At 42.6% G+C, this 21042-nt stretch overlaps 1 protein-coding gene, 1 long non-coding RNA gene and 1 pseudogene across 3 annotated transcripts in view; 1 reads left to right on the top strand and 2 right to left on the bottom strand.

The window, feature by feature from the left end:
• Positions 1-336: 336 nt before the first annotated feature.
• LOC106009947 (uncharacterized) lies at positions 337-17677 on the top strand. The gene is made up of 3 exons (XR_001183906.3): positions 337-2751; positions 6013-6149; positions 16059-17677. It is a non-coding gene; the product is annotated as an uncharacterized LOC106009947 (long non-coding RNA).
• Cgrrf1 (cell growth regulator with ring finger domain 1) overlaps positions 6145-21042 on the bottom strand; it is a 28702-nt gene continuing 13804 nt past the window's right edge. For both annotated transcript variants that reach the window (XM_004835509.4, XM_004835508.4), the window contains exons 3-6: positions 15620-15797; positions 15329-15476; positions 7843-7950; positions 6145-7634 (exon numbers count right to left, since the gene is read on the bottom strand). In XM_004835509.4, coding sequence (XP_004835566.1) covers positions 7314-7634; positions 7843-7950; positions 15329-15476; positions 15620-15797 — 755 coding nt within the window. In that variant the 3' untranslated portion in view covers positions 6145-7313. The remainder of the gene's footprint in view (positions 7635-7842; positions 7951-15328; positions 15477-15619; positions 15798-21042) is intronic.
• On the bottom strand, positions 9982-15322 carry LOC106009946 (speedy protein E4 pseudogene; annotated as a pseudogene).

Here is a 21042-nt window from a genome sequence, read left to right as displayed (position 1 = left end):
CTGAAGCAAATATGAAGCATTTAGAGCACAGGAAACGTATATACAGCTATTCCTCCTCCTAAACGAATTGACTTAGTCCTGCGCCTGGTGCGTACTTTTTGCAGAATTTCTGTAAAGCCTATGATAAAGATAGCAGAGATTGGATGCCTGGAGGTTCAATGAGATAAATAAAACAAACATGTTCAGTATCTATTTTTTCTTTGGCTATCTGGGGATCTGATCCAGGGCCTTAGGCAAGCTAGGCAGAAGCTTTACCACTGAGCTCCCGCCCGCCCCGCCCCCCGCCCCGGCCCCCGCACCCGCCCAAGGCAGGCAACATCCCATCTAACACTTAGATCCACCCCATCACCAAATACTTTCCTCTCTCAGGCTTTAAACAGCGTTCAGAAAAGCTCTCCGGCCCATGCTCCCGCTGCCCTCTCTCGCACTTGGTCCACTCCGCTCCTCCCTCATTCAATTCGGGGCAGCGGCCTCTGTTCCTTGCGAGCCCCAAGCTCTTTCTCACTCTGGCCCATGGGACTTCCTGTCCCTTCCACCCTAAATACTGGACCCAGGCTGCCTCTCTCTGAACCCTTAGGACACTGCAAAATTATAGGCTCTCCTTATAAAGTCGCCAGATTCATTCACAGGGACTTCACCCTGATGAGCTTATCTAATGCTGATCACCTCCCTCCCGAGGCCTCACCCCAAACACCATAGTTGGGTTAAGTTTCTACCCTCTTAATACCTCCCAAGGGCTGAAATCTCAGCACCTGGACTCCTGGGGACACTCAGACCATATTCAAACCATAGTAATGGATATGCACTCCAGATTCACTGCTGTCACCTCCTGAGCATGAATTACCCGAGGCTCTCACCATCACATCAAACATAAAGGCCTTGGACTCAACGTTTCCTCACCTGCTACTGCAATAGCATTTATTTTTATTTTTATTTTTTAAGTGTTTTATTCTCAACTACTTATGCTTATGTTTGTTTGTGGTACCAGGGATCGAACTTGGGACCTTTCGCTTTTGAGGCAGGCAGTGGCACCACTGAGCTAAGTCCCCAGCCCCTGCAATAGCATTTTGTTCCTTATTTTCCTGACTCTACTATTCCCCCAATTCAAAGGCCAAGCCACCCTCCAAACTTGCATATTTATTTACGAATGAATGACATAGTCTACAACTAATCCAATATTACTAAAATTTAATCTCTTGTTTAGATAAAAATAAACATAAAGCCAGGTGGTGCACACTTGTAATCTCAGCACTCAGGAGGCTGAGGCAGGAGGATCACTGAGTTTGAGGCCAGGCTGAGCTACATAGTGAGTTGAAAGCCAGCCTGGATTACATAGCGAGACTCTATTTCAAAATAAACAAACAAACATGAGTTCCAATACTTTCCCCACCTCCCAGTGCAGACTGCTACACTGAGCCACCTGCAATACTGTTATTTCTAAAGTGCGAATATGGTTATGTTGCTCTGTTTGAAATCATTGCAGTGATTGCTCAGAAAGACTCACTTCTTTAGCAAATATTTGTTAAACAGCGAGATCTGGGCAAAGCACCGGGAATACATAGTTAAACAAGCCAGTTCCTGTCCTGAGCAGTTTTTCTCCATGGAGAGTCAGAGAGGTAAGCAAGCAAATAACACACCGCGTGCTGAGCGCCCAGACGCAGACAGCAGTGGGACCCACTTCGGCCAGGAGGGCCCGGCAAGGCCTCAGGACAGGAGAACCAGCCCTGGGTGCACAGAGCCCTGTGGGTCAGCACTGCCGGGAGCATGTGCAGCCAGTGGGGCATGGCTTGTGCTGGGACACGGACACGAGGCTTTGGGGAGTCAGGAGGGGATGGGTGCAAGGAAGCTTCCTTGAGGGTAAAAGGGAGCCAGTGAAGGTGTGTGTGTGTGTGTGTGTGTGTTTCCGGTACTGGGGATCGAACTCAGGACCTTATGCTTGCAAGGCAGATGCAGTGCCACTGAGCTACATCCTCGGCCCAGTAAAAGGTTTTAATCCAAGTGACCTCATTTGTTTTGTAAAGGCCTGAGTGTGGAGGATGAATGGCTACTTGGGAGGGACTAAGGGGCTGCAGAGCTGCTACCAGCATGCTTCAGAGTCCTCTAGCTTCGGAATGAGAACCCTGGCATGTTCTGGGTGGCAGGGCTGAAGGGAGAGTTGAAAGACATTTAGAAGATTCCTCAAAAAACTAAAATTATAAATTCCATTCGACTCAGCTGTTCCCCTCCTAGATATCTTCCCAAAAGAGTTAAAGACATCATATTACAATGATGGGAGGAGAACTGGCCTAGAAGTGAGTTGGAAGCCGGAGGCGAGAGTGGGGAGCATCAGGCTCTCCGAGAACAGCGGGTCCACCCCGGACTCTTGGGCGTCCGCTGCATGGGGATGGAGCTCAACGGGAGACACCGGTCTGAAGTGATGCGGAGGGCGTTTGAGAGGGAAAGCAGTCACCTTGGGCCGTGACATCTGACCACCGAGTCAGAGTCACCCAAGAGTCTCTATATAAAGAACCCTGGTGGGATTTCACTTAGTGAAACACAAGTTTAAGAAGGCTGGACCTGGCGATCTCAGTTTTCCTTGACTCTCAGACACAATTCTTTTTCTTTCTTTCTTTTGACACAGGGTCTCCCTTTGGAGCCCAGGATGGCCTCAAACTCACAACGATCCTCTTGCCTCAGCTTCCTGAGTGGTGGCATGTGCCACCACGCCCAGCTTTGCAATTCTCAAGCACCACTTAAATGCAGTGGATTGTGGTGAGTCAGAAGCCAATAGCCAGGTGTGGTGGCGCAGGCCTGTGATCCCAGCACTTTGAAGGCTGAGGCAGGAGGATGGCTGAGAGTTCAAGGCCAGCCCGGGCTACAATTATGTAGTTATCACAAGTCAGTCTGAACTACATAGCCAGACCTTGTCTCAATAAACAAAAAACAGGGCTGGGGATTTAGCTCAGTGATTCCATCGTAGTCGTCTGCCTCGAAAGTGCAAGGTCCAGAGTTAGATCCTCTGTACCCAAACAAAACAAAACAAAAACAAAAATAAAGAAGCCAAGAGAAGTGAGTTTCTAGTGGAGAAAAGGAGTTATGTGTGGAACACTTGGGCGGGAAATGATGCAAGAGAAAAGACCTGCTGGGTGGGGAACACAGAGCTGACTGGGCACCTGTGGGAAAACAGTTCAAGTAGAACAACAGGAATATAAAAGAAGAGGTGGAGCTAACGGTGGACGAGACAGGAAAACAAAAATGACTGCAGTGTGGGCTTGGAGGATCCCAGACTTCCCCATGTATTCAGGTTTCCCAGGGAACTTCTGAGTTGGTATGTCCAGGATTAATTTGCGCCAGCACTGGGGAATCACTGGGGTAGACTACTTTCTCAGGGTGTCTGGAGCCAAGGAAAATAGAAGAATGGAAATTAAATAAGAGCACGGACTGAATAAGAAGCCAGGCCAGGCTGGGGTGGGGGGCTTCAGTCTCAGTGATACCTAGCATAGCTTGAAGCTGAATGACATAGGTCAGGTTGAAGATATAGGACGAAGGAGGTGCACAGTATACTTTTGCAGTACGTTTGATGCTCATAAGAATGATCCAGCAGAGAGGAGAGAAATGATGAGGAATAACTGTTGGGGTGATGTCCCTGAGAAAGCAAAAGAAAAAACCCTCTTCACTTAGACAGTCATGACTCACTTTCTAACCTCCTTCAAGCCTTACTAAAATTCTCAAGGATTTCTCTGACCCCTGACCCGGATCTGAATGTGAGGTCACCTCTCCCCTGCATATTCTCTCCCCACCCGTGGCAGCTTCCCTTTTCTCCTGACCATCCACTGGACAGGTCCCTGTAGTAACAGTCACATAGCTAAGCCAAGTTTGCAGGTTGGTGGACAGGCAGAGTGGGCAAAGTAAGCAAGCAAGGATGGAAACAAGCTTGAAATGGTTGAACAAGAAAGCAGGGATCCAGGAAATAGAGGTCAAGGTGTCGAGGAAGACTTTGGAGGAATGTAATGAGGGAGGCATGAGGGCCGGGGGTTTAGCTCAGTGGTTATGCCGCCTGTCTCACAAGAGCAAGGACCCGAGTTCGATCCCCGGTACCAAAAAAAAAAAAAAAAAGGGAGCCATGAAAGCGACATGGTTGGTGAAAGGCTCAGTGTTTGAGTCTTGGGAAATGGGGCAAGGGAACCGTCCAGAGGGACAAGGGCCATCTGAGGCAGGACAGTCACTGTGGCTGACCTCATTTCCTCCCACCTTGGCAAACCCCTACTGTCTACAATCAATGCTTCAAATTCGCACAAGCCAAGGCGAAGTTCCTCCTCCCCTGACGGTAAAGCTTAGGAAGTCAGATAATCCCAAGGGAGAAAACCCAGTGCTTTGCATCAGGTCCTCAAGTAGGTTTTCGGTTCCTTCCCTGAAGCCTGATTAGATAACAAGAACTCTCAGTAGCTGCCAAGTGGGAAGCAAGAAGGGATCCCTGGGAGAGGAGGCAGCTAATCACTGGCAAGTCTGTGTGAATGTAGCCCTGGCTGGGACTTTTGCAAAGTAACAACTAATGGATATAAATCAAATATTTTAGCTTTCTAATAATGCATCCAAATCAAATGATTTTACATATGTTCCCCTAGCATGTCACTGGTCACAGCCACTGGAAAATTCTGACATCAGCTTCTAGGAGTCAGTGTAGGGATGCTTCTTACGACAGATGGGGTGGTGTTCCAATAGCAAAGGTAAGGTGAGAATGTCCTAAGTAGAAAATGCATTTAATACACCAACCCTAACCCATCTTAACTCGGCAATATGGCACACTATAGTTGCCCATTGCTTACCCTCATGACGGTGTGCTGATTGGGAGAGGCTATCAGGCTGCATATCACAAGCCCAGGAAAATCTAAAAGTCAGAATTGGAAGTATGGTTTCTACTGAATGTGTATCACTCTTACAACATCACAAAGTTGAAATATGCTAAGTAGAAAGAAGCACTGTTAAGTCGGAGCCATTTGTACTTGCTTTTCTGTGATTGTCTCCCAAATTCTTCATCATTACTACCACTGGGGGCAGAAAAACCAATTGCTTTAGCTGCAGCAAGCACAGAGGAGATACTGTTTAAGAGGAATGAAAAGTAATGGACAAATGGAATCAAAATGAGTACTACCCTTTAAAGGGAAGAAATTCTGATACAAGCCACAGTATGGATGAACCTAGAAATCGTACTAAGAGGGCCGGGGATTTAGCTCAGTGGTTTCGCTGGCTGCTGCGCAAGCGCAAGGAACCGAGTTCGATCCCCGGTACCAAAAAAAAAAAAAAAAAAAAAAAAAGAAAGCATACTAAGGGAAGGACCCCAGACTTAAAGATCAAATAGTCTGATTCCATTTATATGGGAACCTGGAATGGTCAAGTTCATAGACAGGAAGTAGGATGATGGTCACCGGAGACTGGAGAGTGGGGACAGAACGGGGGTTAGTTTTAATGGCACAGAGCTTCAGTTTGGGATGAAAGAGTAAAATTTTTGTTTTGTATATTTTACCACAGAGGTTATAAAAACGATATGAAAAGTAGAGGATTACAGGGTTGTGAAAATCTAATTCCCAAGAGAAAGCAACTATGTACACTTCTAGGAGGATGAGGAGCAAACAGATGTGTAAAGGCTGGCAGGACAGGCAGGATGGAGGGAAGGAATAAGCCTGACTTACAGGACAGGGTGACTGCTCAGGCCTCTGTTACACTGCTGGCCACAAGCACCCACAGTAGTGACTTCCAGCATGCCAGAGGTGTTTCAACTAGCCACCCATGCTCCCTTTAGGCACAAATATATATATACTGGGGATCAAACTTAGGACCTTGTGCTTGTGAGGCAGGCCTGGTGCCACTGAGCTAAATCCCCGGCCCTAGGCACAAATATTTTGAGGTCAGGGGTCTTGCCTGATCCTTTGTAGCCAGATCCTACAAGTTATTTATAACATAGTTATTGAGTGTAGGTCAGTTTGATTTGGTTTATACAAATGAAGAACAGATTTTTTTTTTGTTTTTTTGCAGTACTGAGAATTGAACCCAAGGCCTCCTACGTGCTATGCAAGGGCTCTACCACCGAGCCACATCCCCAGCCCGCAGCTGTCTTCCTGAAACTGCAGTATCTGACTGGAATGAAATGACATCAAAAACACTGAAGAAAGGTAAGCCACTATTTTTAATACAAACAGGACAAAAAAGGCTTGAAAAGTCTCCCTGAACGTCACAATTTATTTGCCCTGGTGTACATTCTTGGTGAGCTGAACGTTATTTTCACAGAAGGAAGCTCAATTTTCTCTTTTTATTGTAAGTCAGTGATGGCGAGCCTTTCAGAGCTTTCAATAACAAATAGCCAGCTGCGGCATGCGTGCCATAGGTTCACCACCTCATTCTTAGTCACCTTGGAAAGGGGTACTTTGCCTATCAAGTTCCTCAATGCTTAGACAGATATAACAAGGTATAAAAAAGTCATTTATAATTCAGAGGGATACCAGGTTTATTTGGAATAAAAATACTCTAGAAAAAAATGGCTATTTTTTTTAGTAATTTTTCCAAAACCCCTCCTTTTGTGAATAGAGGAGGAAATCTAAGGGAAGGGATTAAGTCTCACAGATCTTCCCTGATACTTCTGCTAATCTAATCATATTTGACAAGCAAGCTGATTAGTTTAACTATCCAAGAAATTTTATTATCTGGGTTTTATATATCTGCTGCCTATAGATCAGTATCATTTTAATATATGATACCCTGGGAACAGTTAAGAATTGTATCTTGCATTTATGATTTAACAACCTATATTTAAAGATTAAGACTTGTGCTTATGTAATAATGATGTTAAGGGAAATTAGAAACCAGAGAGATTGATATTTACAAAAGCGTATCTCAGGAAAGGATTTAAAGAAAGAAGCCCTTTCCAACTGAGGAACGTAAACTGAGGAACATACAATGACTTTAAAGAGAAATAAGTTTCTTCCTAACTTCACTCCGGATTATGTCAAGAGCAAGATATTCCGCAATCGTGAGACTTTTAGCTCCCCAAATTTCAGCTGGACTGCTTTCTAGAATGATTATATGAAATCATGTAGCTGACAAAAAGCCGAATATTTACATTCTTCTGGATTTTTCTGTGTTAACGCAGCAGTCCAGCGTTCACCACACTGAGCGGAAAGGAATCATTTCGCTTCCTTCATCCCTGTATTGCATAAATGGGGTTAACGTAGAATTTCCTTTGATGGTCAATACTGTTGACTCCGTGTCAGGATTAATTCTAAGGACACAGCTGTCTGCATGTCAGCTAGAAAGTGTACTTTTCAGTTGCCACAGCATCTTCAAAGAGTTTTCAGTTTGTCTTTGTCTTGTTCTTTCTGACTGCAAAGTGCAAAGGATTCCTGCACAAACTGCCTGCACATCGGGCACTGCTGGAAATACGGGACACAGCCATCGCACAGGCACGCGTGCCGGCAGGGCAGGAGCACCCAGTTCACACTCCCATTCTGGCACACGACGCAGTCCTTGCTGCTGTCCTCCGAAGGCTCTGCCTCGCCTTCACACAGTCCAGCCCTCTCCAGCAAACTGCGGTCTGCGTTCTTCTCTTCTGGTGAGGGACCGCTGGAGGGAGTGGAATTATTATTTGCAGACATGAAAAGTTGCTGGAAAAAAAGTGTAAAGATAATTATAAGAAACAATTACTCTTTAAATCTGGGGCTCGTGAGAGCTACTTAAAATTTATTTGCTAGCAAATCCAATAGCAAAGAACAGTTAACTTCTATAATAACTGAAAAGTATAATTATGGCATTATAAACAGGCATTCTTTGAAACTCTGTAAACAAAGGAGACAGAAATAAGGTACAACTTACCTTAAGATCATGAAATTGACCTTGAGCCAGGAGTAAATATTGATACAATATTCTGCAGGGAAGTTTATAAGTCTTATCAGGCATATGAATTACTGATACCATGGAAATCTAAAATAAAAATTGAACACTAGTCAGTACTTAACCTTCTTATATTATTTCATAAACATGTAAAAATGCTTCTTCAATAAAAATAAAGAGACCTATATAATTGGGAATGCTTATGGTTTATATGAAATCATAGAAAATTAAAAATAAAAAACCTAAGCACCACAAAGAAAACAAATGTGAACAAATTCTACAAAGATAGCAATGTCCTAAGAGGGAAAAAAAGCAGATATTCGCTGCAATGAATGACTTCAAATACAGGCACAGTCTGTGAAGGGCAGTTGGCTCTTGTGGACCATCTTCATGTGATGGCCCATGATTTATCCTTGTGATAGTTTCTCGTATGTCAAATTTCTAATTTAAAATTTTTTTCTTGGGCCAGGGATTTAGCTCAGTGGTTCTGGCACCTGCCTTGCAAGCACAAGGTCCCGAGTTCGAGCCCTGGTACCAAAAAAAAAAAAAAAAAAAAGAAACTAAAATTTTTTTCTTTTGTCCAATTTTCCCCCATTATTTTAAATTGTCAGCATGATTCTTACAATTAGCTACACTGTGTATTTCATCTTCACATCGTTTGCAATACTGGAGGTATAAACCATATAAAGCCTTTTAGAGTGTTCTAATTGTTTACGTATTTTTTGCAAACCTGTATCCATGGAAGTGCATTTTCACAACCCTTACTTTGTGAGTGAAAGGATTATGTATACAAACATTGAAACTTCTTCAATAAATGCAGACAAGTCCTTTTTGCACATCTGCATTTGTGAACAATAAAATTTCTTGAGATCTCAGCTTTTTGGAAAACTGTGTAGTGAGGACCCATCAGGGCTTTGATCAGTCTCACCCAGGACTGTGGGGGCGGCCACGGCACTCAGATGGCACTGTCAGAAAGCAATGCCACAATTACCATGGACAGTGACATGTCACTAGATGGTCTGCTTGGTGACCTGTTTCCCCATGAATACAGCGTGTGTACTTAAAACTGTTACACCTGTGCAAAAGTCATTCGTATACCTGGGTGCTTTCAGTCACAAAAATATGTGATGAATTATCACACTCACACTAATAAAGAGGAGAAATCATGAACAAAACACCCAAGAAGTCTGGGACATAGTTAAAAGACTAAATTTATGAATGTTTAGTGTAGAAGAGGGTGCCAGAGGTTCAAACTAATGGCACAGAAAATCTCTTCAATGAAATAATAACAAGTCTTCTCACATCTTGGAAAAGATATGACATCCAGGAACAGGAGGCATTCAGAACCCCACACAGGCCTGGGCAGAAAAGAACCTCCCTAGGTCGTATCCTAGTTAAAAATGCTGAGAGTACAGAACAAGGAAAGAATATTGAAAGCTGCAGGACAGAAATCCCACGTCACTTACAGAGGTAAATCCAGCAGAATAACTGCAAACTTCTCTGCAGAAACTCCAAGGCCAGGAGACCATGAAATGATGTATTTCAGGCCCTGAAAGAAAATGACTGCCAACCTAGATTACTACAGCCACCAAAGCTATCCTTTAAAATTAAAGGAGAAAGAAACATCTTCCAAGGTAAGCATAAGTGAAAGAACTTCATGACCACTAAGCCTGTATTGCAGAACATACTTAAAAGAATTCTACACATGGAGGAGGAAGAGTAAAGTATTGAGAATTAGAAAATAATCAAACATGAGACACCAGAATCTCTGAGATACAGCTGAGGGAAGTTATAGCTGTGAGGGCCTCTATCAAAACATCAGAGAGATCTCAAATAATAACCTAGTAATACAACTCAAAGTCTTAGGAAAACAAGAACAAATGAAAACCAAACCTGGCAGAAGGAAGGAAATAAGATGAGAATGAAGATTAATGAAATAGAGAGTAAAAGAGCAATACAAAGGATCAAAAGAAAAGAAAGATAAACAAAACTAATAAACCCTTAGCCAAACCAAAAGAGAGAGAAGACCCAAATCAATACAATTAGAGATGGGAAGGTGTATGCGACATCAGACAGTGCTGAAATCCAGAGACTCGATGGGGACTATTTTGAAAGCCTATATTCTTTTTTTTTTTTTTTGGTGCCAGGGATTGAACTCGGGACCTTGCGCTTGTGAGGCAGGCAGTGGAACCGCTGAGCTAAATCCTCGGCCCCCTATATTCTAATACATTGGAGAATCTAGAAGAAACCAACAAATTTCTAGACACATATGACCTACCAAAATTGACCCAGCAACATATAAAAAAACCTCAACAGATCAGTAACAAGAAATGAGATTGAAGTAGTTATAAAGTCTACCAACAAAGAAAAGTCCAGGACCAGACAGATTCACTGCTGAATTTTACCAGACATTTTTTTTTTGGTACTGGGGATCGAACTCGGGTCCTTGCGCTTGCACAGCAGGCAGCGAAACCACTGAGCTAAATCCCTGGCCCTAACCAGACATTTGAGGAAGGACACCAATGTTCCTCAAACTACTCCATGTGATAGAAAACTCAATCTATGAGCCCAATATCTCCTTGATAGAAAAACTGGACAAAGACATAACAAAAAAAGAGAAAACTGCAGACCAATATCCATAGTGAACATAGATGCAAAAACTCTTAATAAAATACAAACCGGATTCAACAACAAATTAAAAGATCACACATCATTGGTTTCATTCCAGGAATACAAGGATGGTTCAACATATGCAAATCAATAAACAACACACCACATACATAGAATGAAGGGTACAAATCACATACTTATCTCAATTGATGCACAGCTTTTAACAAAATTCAACATCCTTCCAGGATAAAAGCCTTGGTAAGAAAAGACTTTTATCAAAAGATCGTACTTCAGTATAATAGGCTATCTACAACAAATCCACAACCTACACCATATGGAATGGGGAAGAACTAAAAGCAGTTCCTCTAAAATCAGGAATGAGACAAAGATGTCCATCCACTCTCACTACTCTTATTCAGTATAGTACTTGAAACTTGAACTGGAGAAATTAGGCAAGAGAAAGAAATAAAAAGGGACACAAATAAGAAAAACAGAAGTCATATTATCCTTTTCTGTGGATGATATGATCCTGTACTTAGAAAATCCTAAAGGCTCCACCAAAAGTCTTGTAAAGCTGATAAATTCAGCAAAGTAGCAGGATTCAAAAGTCAACATTTAAAAAATCTGTGGCTTTTCTATACACAACTAATGAACTAGATGAGAAGGAAATCAGGAAAATAGCTCCACTCACAATAGCTTCAGAAAAATTAAGTAAGTAAAATACTTAGGAATCAACCTAGGTAAAAAAACAGTCCTAGGAAAACTGGATATCCAACTCTAAGGAGTTGAAAGACTTCTACAATGAAAATTATAGAACACTGAAGAAAGAAAGTGAAGAATACACTAGAAGATGGAAAGACTTCTCATATTCATGAATTGGCAGAATTAGTATTGTTAAAATGGCCATATTACTCAAAGCAATTATTGATTTAATGCAATCCCTATCAAAATTCCAATGATATTCTTCACAGAATTAGAAAAGAAATCCTAAAATTTATATGGAAACACAAAAGACCCAGAAGAGCCAAAGCAATTCTATGCAAACAGCATTCTAGAGGCATCACAATACTCAGTTTCAAATTATACTGTAAAGCCCTAGTAGCAAAAGCAGCATGGCATGGGCACCAAAGTACAATGTAGACCAGTGGAATAGAATGGAGCACAAAGAAACAAACCCACACAACTACAGCTACCTGATTCCTGACAAAGGAGCCAAAAACGAATGTTGGGGAAAAGTCAGCCTCTTTAACAAACAGTGCTGAGAAAACTGAATATCTAAATGTAGACTGAAACTAGATCTCTCTCTCTCACCCTGTACTAAAATCTATTCAAAGTGGACCAAAGACCTGGGTATGAGACCTGAAACTTTGAAACTGCTAGAAGGAAACAGAGGAAACACCTGAAGCCAATAGTCACAGGCAAAGACTCCCTGACTAGGACTCTAACGGCACAGGAAATAATAGCAAGAATTAAGAAAAGGGACTACATCAAATTTAAAAGTTTCTACACAGCAAGGGAAGCAACCAACAGAGCAAAGAGAGTCTGTCAAATGGGAGAAAAATCTTTGTCAGCTACTCACCCAACAGATTTATATCTAGAATAAAGAATTCAAAAAAACCTTATCATTGGGCCGGGGATTTAGCTCAGTGGTTCTGCTGCTTGCCTCGCAAGCATAAGGTCCCGAGTTCGATCCCCAGTATCAAAAAGAAAGAAAGAAAGAAAAAAACCCAAAAAACTTATCATCAAAAATAGCCCAATCAGGGCCGGGGATTTAGCTCAGTGGTGCCACCACGTGCCTTGCAAGCGCAAGGTCTCGAGTTTGATCCCTGGTACCAAAGAATAAAAAACGAAAAAAACAAAGAGGCAAATAAAATGGAACAGACACTTCTCAAAGGAAGTACAAATGGCTATAAGTGTACAAAAACACAGCTTCCATAACTCTTAATTAAAAAAAAGAAAAAGAAAAGCTGACTTCAGCTCCTTGAAACTTCAATTTGATAATTTTTTTTAATTGAAGATATGATTAAAAAAAAAAGGTTAGGGAGGAGTTGGGCTGTAGCTTAGTGGTAGTTCATTTGCCCAGTGTGAGGGCTGAGGTTTGATCCTAGTAGTGAGCAAATTAAATAAGGAAATAACTGGGAGTTTTGACTCTGCTTCAGGGTCTATATGGGCATTTGCCCTAACACGCTAGACTGTTAGAAGGAAAAAGTAAGCAAATATTAGTGGGTGTACTTTATATATTACACAAAGGTCATGAAATTGTTACTGTACTTTTGTTAATGAGCATTATCTATAGCAAGCACTTCAAAAAGGTAGTAAATCGAGTAAATCATGTTTAAGGGCATTATTATACCAAAAGATCATTACAATTTCAGCAAAAGTTGATTTCATGTGCAGGGTGAGTATCCGTTAACTGAAATGCTAAAGACTATATGTGTTTTAGACTCTGGATTGTTTCAGATATATATATATATATATATATATATAGAGAGAGAGAGAGAGAGAGAGAGAGAGAGAGAGAGAGAGAGAGAGAGAGAGAGATATCCTGGGAGGCGACCCAAGTCTAACTGTGAAAGTCCTTTGTCTGAAACACACTTTACAATCAGAGCCTACAGAGCATTTTATCCAGTTTTTTTTTTTTTCCGTTAAAATACCTATCAAAACACTTTAAGAGGAATACAAGTATGCATAATATCTCACTTCAAATATATATAGTAATATTTCTCTGGGCAAATTTTACAATAAACCAATACAGTTTATACAATATAGAAAAGGAATCTTTGACGTGCCTATGGATCTACTGGTATATTTTAAATAATTCCCTGACACTCTACAGGGCATCTCCAATTGCTATCAAGGCTATGGAGAACCAACTCTATAAAAATAGCAGATGTCCAGCTTCTAATTCACAGGAATCTTGGTGCCAGAGGAAGACTCGTCCCCCATGGTTCCGCCATGGGCTCTCTGGCTCTGGGGAGTGAGCTGAGGTGACTCTGCTTCATTGCTCCCCGGCCACTTCTTCGAAGCCGACGTCCTCAGGGCTCCAGGGTCCCGGGGTGAGGGTGCGATCTCAGCCCCACACCCAGAGCACAGGGTTGGTTGTAAGCTTGATCTCCTCACACTCCTCTCAGTCACCCTGAGCTTCCAGTCCATGCAGCGGGTGAACTGGGAGTGCACCTTCTGGAACTGGGGGATCTTGTGGAAATTCGTCCCATAGGGGAAGAAGAACGTGTGTAGTTTAGGCTCCTGGTTGTCTTGCGCCATGTTGTTGGCCGGGTAGAGCGCCAGGAAGAAGTGGATCCTCTGGAACTGCCAGGGGAAGAGGCCGGCCCAGCTGAAGTGGGCAATGACTGTGGCTAAGAAGTTCTTGTCAGAGGCCTTTAGGTTTATGTCCCAGGCCAGGAATCCCTGGATGACAGGGTCCTCGAGCAGCTTGGTGAAGGCCTCGTGGTGCTCAGGCAGCACTGAGGACAGGTGCTTCCTCTTCTTCCTCTTGAGGCCACAAGGCTTCTCCACAACACTTGTGTGCATTAAAGGCACGGGCCTAGCCGTGGTGATGGTACCTGCTGCTTCTTCCCCGACAGGCACAGATACTCCCCCCACCTCTTGCGGGAGCCTGATGTCTTCCCTGGGGGCTGAGTCCAAGCACAGGGACTTTCGCCCCTGCTCATCCTCCTTAGCCTCGGTGACCACTCCCTCTTCCACTCCTGGCCACAGGACTGAGGTGAGAGGCTGGGATTGCCCTTCAGGGCTGAGTCAGAACCCCCTGGGGACGCTCCTCCTGTTCCCTCTCTGATTCTGAATCTTCAAGTGAGGCATCCTTCTGCTTCTTCTGGACAGGCAGCGGAGGCAGCAAGCAGGGAGCTAGCCTAAGGCCTCTAAGAAGAGACCCAGCAGGCCCTCCTGCAGCTCCTCCTCAGACTCTGAAGACCAATCTCTCTTCCTCTTCTGAACACAGACTTAAGGCAGCAGGCGGGCTTCGACCCAGACACCTTGGAGCCCAGGAGACTTCTTGAGTGGGCCAGGCATGGTGGTGCATGTCTGTAATCCCAGTACTTGGGAGGCTGAAGAGTCTCCACTGGAAGCCAGAAGACAATGTCAAAGGTGAAGGTGAAGACTGGAGTGCTTCAGAAGGCACAGCAGTCTCCAATATTTTAGTACACATGCATTTGGTCCAGACGCAGTCAGGTGTGGAAATCTCTACTTGTGACATTAAGTCAGTGCTCAAAACATTTCAATTTTGAAGCATTTTGGATCTCGAAGTTTTAGACGAGGTGTGTTCATCCTGCACAAATTCCTGTCATACTTAGATGCTAGCCAAGGCTCAAGTCCTCTTCAACCTCCGAGATGCTTTTATCTTCCGAATAGGGTTAAACTACCAGACTAAAGCAATAATTAGCACATAATAAGAAGACAAGGTTACTGTAATTACTGAGAACATACGGAGCAGCAGGGCACTGATAAAGACAAAGGGACTACAACTACATGAGAAGACGGGTACTGTGTTAACACTGAGCCCTTTAGGTGCCCACTACGCTTAATTACTCTGTACTAACATGTTAGCAAACAGGATACAAAGAGATAAAATTAACTTAACTCAATAACATATCTTTTATTTTCTAAATAAAGTCATATTCTGGTGACCCATAGGGAAAAACAGGTCATAGCCTGAGGGTGCTACTGCACCTATAAAAATTACACAGGCACGCATCCTATTTCATCAGTTGTCAAGAAAAATGTGGCCAGGCCAAATGCTTATCTTCAGAAATTAAAATAATTTTCTATTTCAAAAAAATAATTAAGAACCACCATCTAAATCACTTCAAGGTAATGCTTTCTGAATTTTAAAACTACTTACAATATCATAAATTGCTCGGTCATCCTCATCTGCTAAGGTCAACAGTGCCACCAACGGATAACGAGATCTGGGCACCATCCCAAAGTCTTCAATTTTAGTGTCTCTTGGTAACTGGCAATATATTTCTTCTTTGCTGTCCTTTTTAATACTTTTTGAAAACGTAAAGGCAAATTGCCACTCTAGCCAAAGAATAAAAATACACCAAAGATAAGTAATAACCCAGTAATGTTTCATTGTATGCCGAGAAGTCCCGTTGTTGCATGCTAAAGGGAACACTGGGTAAAAGGATACAAGTACTGCTCTTGGTGGAGATACTCGCTATACAGGGCATCTTCTAGCGCCTGCGGAGTGCTGATCCGGAAGCAGTACGCGTGCTTCTGCAGCGCTTCGTATAATTTCTGGACACTGCAGCCCCAATAGCATGTAAGGTGGCTGTCTTCAAGACAGTCTGTTGTCAGTGTTAGGCCGGCTGCAGGAAACAAAGCAAGAAGAGAATGGAAATCACCTCAGGTAACTTGTGGTACAACTCTGGAGGGTGCGAAACATGAGCGTCCTTTCAGGTGCTGGCCAGGCTGCCGGTGACTGAAGGGCCCGCTGACAGCAGCAGGCTACATACCTAGAAATAAGGGGGCTGCCACTCACTTTCAGTCTCACTATGGTTTTTGAGCACTATTTTTCTTCCTGCTTATATTTTCAGCTTAGAGTTTATCAGTCTGACTTTCTTTTTCAGTGACTCGAAGCTGTGTCCCACTCTGAGTGTAGATAACCCCAGTGACAAGAAACAGGACCGCAGGGCACAGTCATCTCCCGAAGTGGACCCAACCCATGGGCCCCAGAAGAGGGTCACTGAGGTAAGAAAGACATGCAGAAGAAATTGAGCTTTACTAATACTCATAACCACATTTATAACATTTAATAGTCTGTCACACAGCTAATGTCCCATATAATATGCAAAATAGCCTAGGAAAGAGTGTGGATTCCAAAACGTAAAGGGTTCCATATCAATATCCTTATTTGTTTGTTTTTAATGGAAGAAAAGAGTACAATTTGCATACATTTGACAAGTGGATACATTAATTGTAAACAGACATGCAAATTATATAGTTATTTATTATTGTGCATTTATATAGGACCTACTAGGTGCTACCAATGTGATAATTTCTCCTCACCGGTGGCAACTGTAGCATTATCAAGTTCTAGGACAGCGACATCCAGGACATCCAGTGTCTCACTGGTGGCAGGGCAAGCTGCAACATTTAGTGCTCAGTGGCAGAGGTGTGCTGGACTAGACCACAAGGGCACCAGTTTGGGTCACTGTGTCGGGCTGAGGAGCTTGGTTTGTCTCTCTAAACCTAGCAGCAATTCTATGAGCTACCCAGGAGCATTTTATTGGAATCTTTTCCATTATTTGCTAGCAGAAATTCTGATTGACATCTTTTTCATTTTTGAAAACTGTGATGAAAAGAACGTGTGGGGAGGAAACACATGCATGTAAGAAAATGCTGCCCAAAAAACCAAACCTTGAGGTTCTCCCTCCTCAGTATTCAGTGGACGGACGGACACAGGGTCTGAGATTCTGCTTACGCTCAGCGGCAGTGCCGTGGCCGTTTCTAATCAGGCAGGTGGAATTTTAATTGGTAGGAGAGCTACATAGGCAGCTGGAGCAGAATTTGATTGCAAATTTTTATATGATTCCAATCATCAGGTATTACTCAAGAATGGGACATTCTATTAGCTATTCAATAACTGGAAAACAGTTTGTACAGATATAATCACATACACATGAAATCACATATATTCTTCTCTGTGACCCCCACAAGATGAGATAGGAGAGAAAAACTGGACATAGACAGGAAAAAGAAAACTAGAAAAAACATGTGAAAAAGCGGAGGGAAAAATAGACCCGAAAGTAACTACTTTAATATTATTGTCCTATTGGCAAAAATGTGGAAAGATACATGCATTGCAGGGTGAGCCATCACAGCCAAGATACTGGAGCAACCCTAAAGTCCATCAGCAGGGATTATACGAATAAAATACTGTACAGGCCAGTACTGTGCAGCTATTAAACAAGAACTGAGGCACGCTGGGGATGCAGCTCAGCTAGGGTGCTGGGTTTGATCCCTAGGTCCACAACAATAAATAAACACATACATTTTTTTTAGCTGATCAGGGTGGCACATGGCTATAATAATACCAGCCACTCAGGAGGCTGAGCCAGGAGGATCACAAGTAGAGTCCAGCACTTGCTGTAGCATATGCAGATGATCCTGGGTTCAAGCCCCACTACCACCAAAAAAAATTTTTGAGGCATATTAGAATATGTATATGTACTAATAGAAAATGATCTTGGGCCAGGGATTTAGCTCAGTGGTTTCACCGCCTGCTGCACAAGCGCAAGGACCCGAGTTTGATTCCCGGTACCAAAAACAAAAACAAAAACAAAAACAAATATAAAATGATCTTCAGATTATATTATTAAATGAAAAAGCAAGGTAGAGAGACGTACACATACGTATGCATGTATGTGCACAATATTGTTTATCTCCTAAGAGGATACCTATATATATTTGTTCACCTTTGAAAAGAATATGGGAGTGGAAGATGTAACTCAGTGGTAGAACACCTGCCCAGCATGCTGGGGTGTGATTCCCAGCGCTGGCGGGGTGTGGTGGCAGGAGGCAGGATAAAAGCCTTTAAAAAATACTCAACTTAGGGAACATACACAGCTATCAGGTTTACTTGTTTTATAAAAAACCAGAGCTTGGGCTGGGGATTTAGCTCAGTGGTTTCGCCGCCTGCTGCGCAAGCGCAAGGATTTGAGTTCGATCCCTGGTACCAAAAAAACCCCAAACAACAAAAACCAGAGCTCCAAAAAAGAGCACAGAGACTCAGAGTTGCATAAAACACTTGCTGCAGACTGTGTGTACCAGAAGGAAGTGCCTGAGGCCTCTGACGATGGAATATTAAGTTTCATGTCCCTCTTTAACTAACATTGGAAGTTAATATAAAGAACTGTAAAATTCTCTTTTCCACATCCTTTCATAAATTTGATCACATAAATAAAAGAATTAGTGATTTATACCATCTGACAATGGTTCAAATACTCCCATGCAAAACTATCCTCTGACTTCTACAGAGTTCCCACTTTTACATTTTCTTAGTCTTCTAACTTCCAGTGTACACACAAAACCATTTTAGATCTATAACGCCAATAGAACTGGGACACAGCTGTTTTAAAGCGGAAGATTTAGAGTCAAAATTAAGCGAAGAAAATGGTGCAACTTCTTTCAGCTTGCTCTTATTCAGCAGAGCTGCAACAGGGAAATAAAGCAAAGTATGAGACAACTTTGTAAAAAGCTAAAAAACACCCACAGACAGTGTTACTCTAATGCATTGAGTCACTGGGGAAAAAAGAAACAAGGGGACAGAGAGCCGCAAACCTCAAGGTGTAAGAGGTATAGTGTATAGGAGACCAGGCATGATGGTAATAAAGCCACGTTGCTGGGAGATGAGATTTTAGGTTGCAGGAATAGAATTTCACAAACGCCTCCCAGAATGCTATGCGTGTTAGTCTGCTCAACTTTCTTGGTTTACATTAGCTCTTAACATGGTGAATAAGCTAAAAATCAAAGAAGCTGTTTGTAAAATGACAAAACTCCTGAACCAAATTAATTCAACTCAACAAATACTACCAAATACCTTTAAAATTTCTTAAAGCCTATCTTGGGAACACAGAAGCACAAATCCAAACACAATATCATTATATACTAATAAAAAAATCCCAATAACCTACTTCTCATAAACAGAACTAAGGAACTAAGATTAAAACTGACTCTCTCCTTTGTTTTCAAGTTAAATCAGGTTTCTAGAAGTTCTCCCCCTCTCTGCCTAATGTCAGACACTTTGGGTACAGTGGTTAAAAAAAAATCCTAGATTATTAAACTATCTACACATCAAATGAAACAACCTTAGGGCCAGGGATTTAGCTCAGTGGTACCGCGCCTGCCTCCAAAGCACAAGGTCCTGAATCTGATCCCTGATTTAAAAAAAAAAAAAAAAAAGAACCTTTTAAAATGTCACAAATATCGTCACAAGATTATCTCAGCAACCTGTGGAAACATCTTTAATGACACCCTCCTTTCTACAGATTAAACAAATGAATTTTATTCCACTAAGTACAACTCCCACCAAAATCCTTATTTTCCCTATAGAAGACAGATAATGAACAACAAGCACTGGCACTTTAAAAGTTGCAAATTTTCAGTTGTTATGCCAAAGTCCACCCATTGGAAAAAATGTTTCTGCATGTACTTAAGTAATGCTTCAGCTGGCATGTGGGCACACTTGAGGTCTGTGGATTGGCTTTTTCCATGTGCCTCAAACATGTGCAGGGCTGGCAGATGTCTGAATGTTTCTGCTCTACCGGAAAGGCAGAATGATGGGTCTCCTCCCACTTCCGGCTCACAGGTGTCCTGAGCTTTGCTTACATCATAGCAGCTCTCAACACTTTCTCAATGTTTGCAGGCAGCGGAGCTGGACTACAGCAAGGATGCTTCCCAGTCAGAGGTATCTTTATTTGCAGGCCTGCTCAAGAGCCACATGTGACACTGTAGCAGGTTCACATCCAAAGCCACTGAGGTGGAGGTTGCTAAGCCACCACTATTCTGTATTCATCAAGTGCACAGTCTGCTGTCTTCTCAACAAATCAGTGTTCTCTGTGTCCTATCTTAACATTTACTTTTTTGAGGTACAAAACACCAGAGTGAGCTCTTCCTATCTACTTACTATCTATCAGGGGTGAAAATGGTCTTGGTTCTTTCAATTCACAGGGTGCATTATTTACAGTTAAGGAGGAAGAATGTGACATTTGGTACTTTTTTTCCTTTCTATCAAGATTTACTCAAAGTTAATGATCAATGGTGACTAAGTACACTGATTTCTGACAGGTTATTAGATTCTGGAAGTCAGAAGTCATAAGGATGACAGTAAGTCCCTGACTTACAAACACTCACATTGTGAACTTTCATAGATGTGAACTGACCTCACGTTACAAACATTTGTAGATGTGAACAAATTGAAGGAGTAGCTTACGTGTCTGCCGGACACTGTCACGGTTATGCTGCTGGGTGCTCACTGTCAGAGCAATAGAGCAAAGTGGTACAGTGCTCAGTCAGAGCCCAGGGAGTCAGGAGCAAGAGGAAAAGCTGTGTGGTGATGTGGAGGGTACCGCTAGGAAGTGCAAGGCAAAAACATGGAGACAAAGGGAAAATAACTGAGAGACTAGACCAAGGCAAAAAGATGGTAGACGTTGCTTGTTCTTACAACATGAATCGTTCAACCACTGGCACAATTCTAAAGAACAAGGACAAGATCACGGAACATGTGAAGCGTTTTCACACTTTACACTGTATGTGTCAAAGGTGTATAAGACTCACTCTGCTGGACTTATGAACGAACCTGACTTATCAACCAAGGCGGGGACTCACTGTACTAGGTAAGAATGCTTCAGAGCTGGGCCTGGTGGCACATGCCTGTAATTCCTGCACTCTGGGAGGCTGAGGCAGGAAGATCATCATCCCAAGTGACTAAGGAACTTAGTGAGACCTTGTGTACAAATAAAAAATTTTAAAAGGGCTAGGAAAGTAGCTCAGTGTAAAGCCCTGGGTTCAATCCCCAGTTCTCCAAACAAAATAAAACAAACACAAACGGTC

Source organism: Heterocephalus glaber, unplaced genomic scaffold (assembly GCF_053883595.1).
Source record: "Heterocephalus glaber isolate CG9 unplaced genomic scaffold, H.glaber_assembly_v1.0 deba00000901, whole genome shotgun sequence".
In the NCBI taxonomy this organism is placed as follows: Eukaryota; Metazoa; Chordata; class Mammalia; order Rodentia; family Bathyergidae; genus Heterocephalus; species Heterocephalus glaber.
This window is presented reverse-complemented; position numbering and strand designations above follow the sequence as displayed.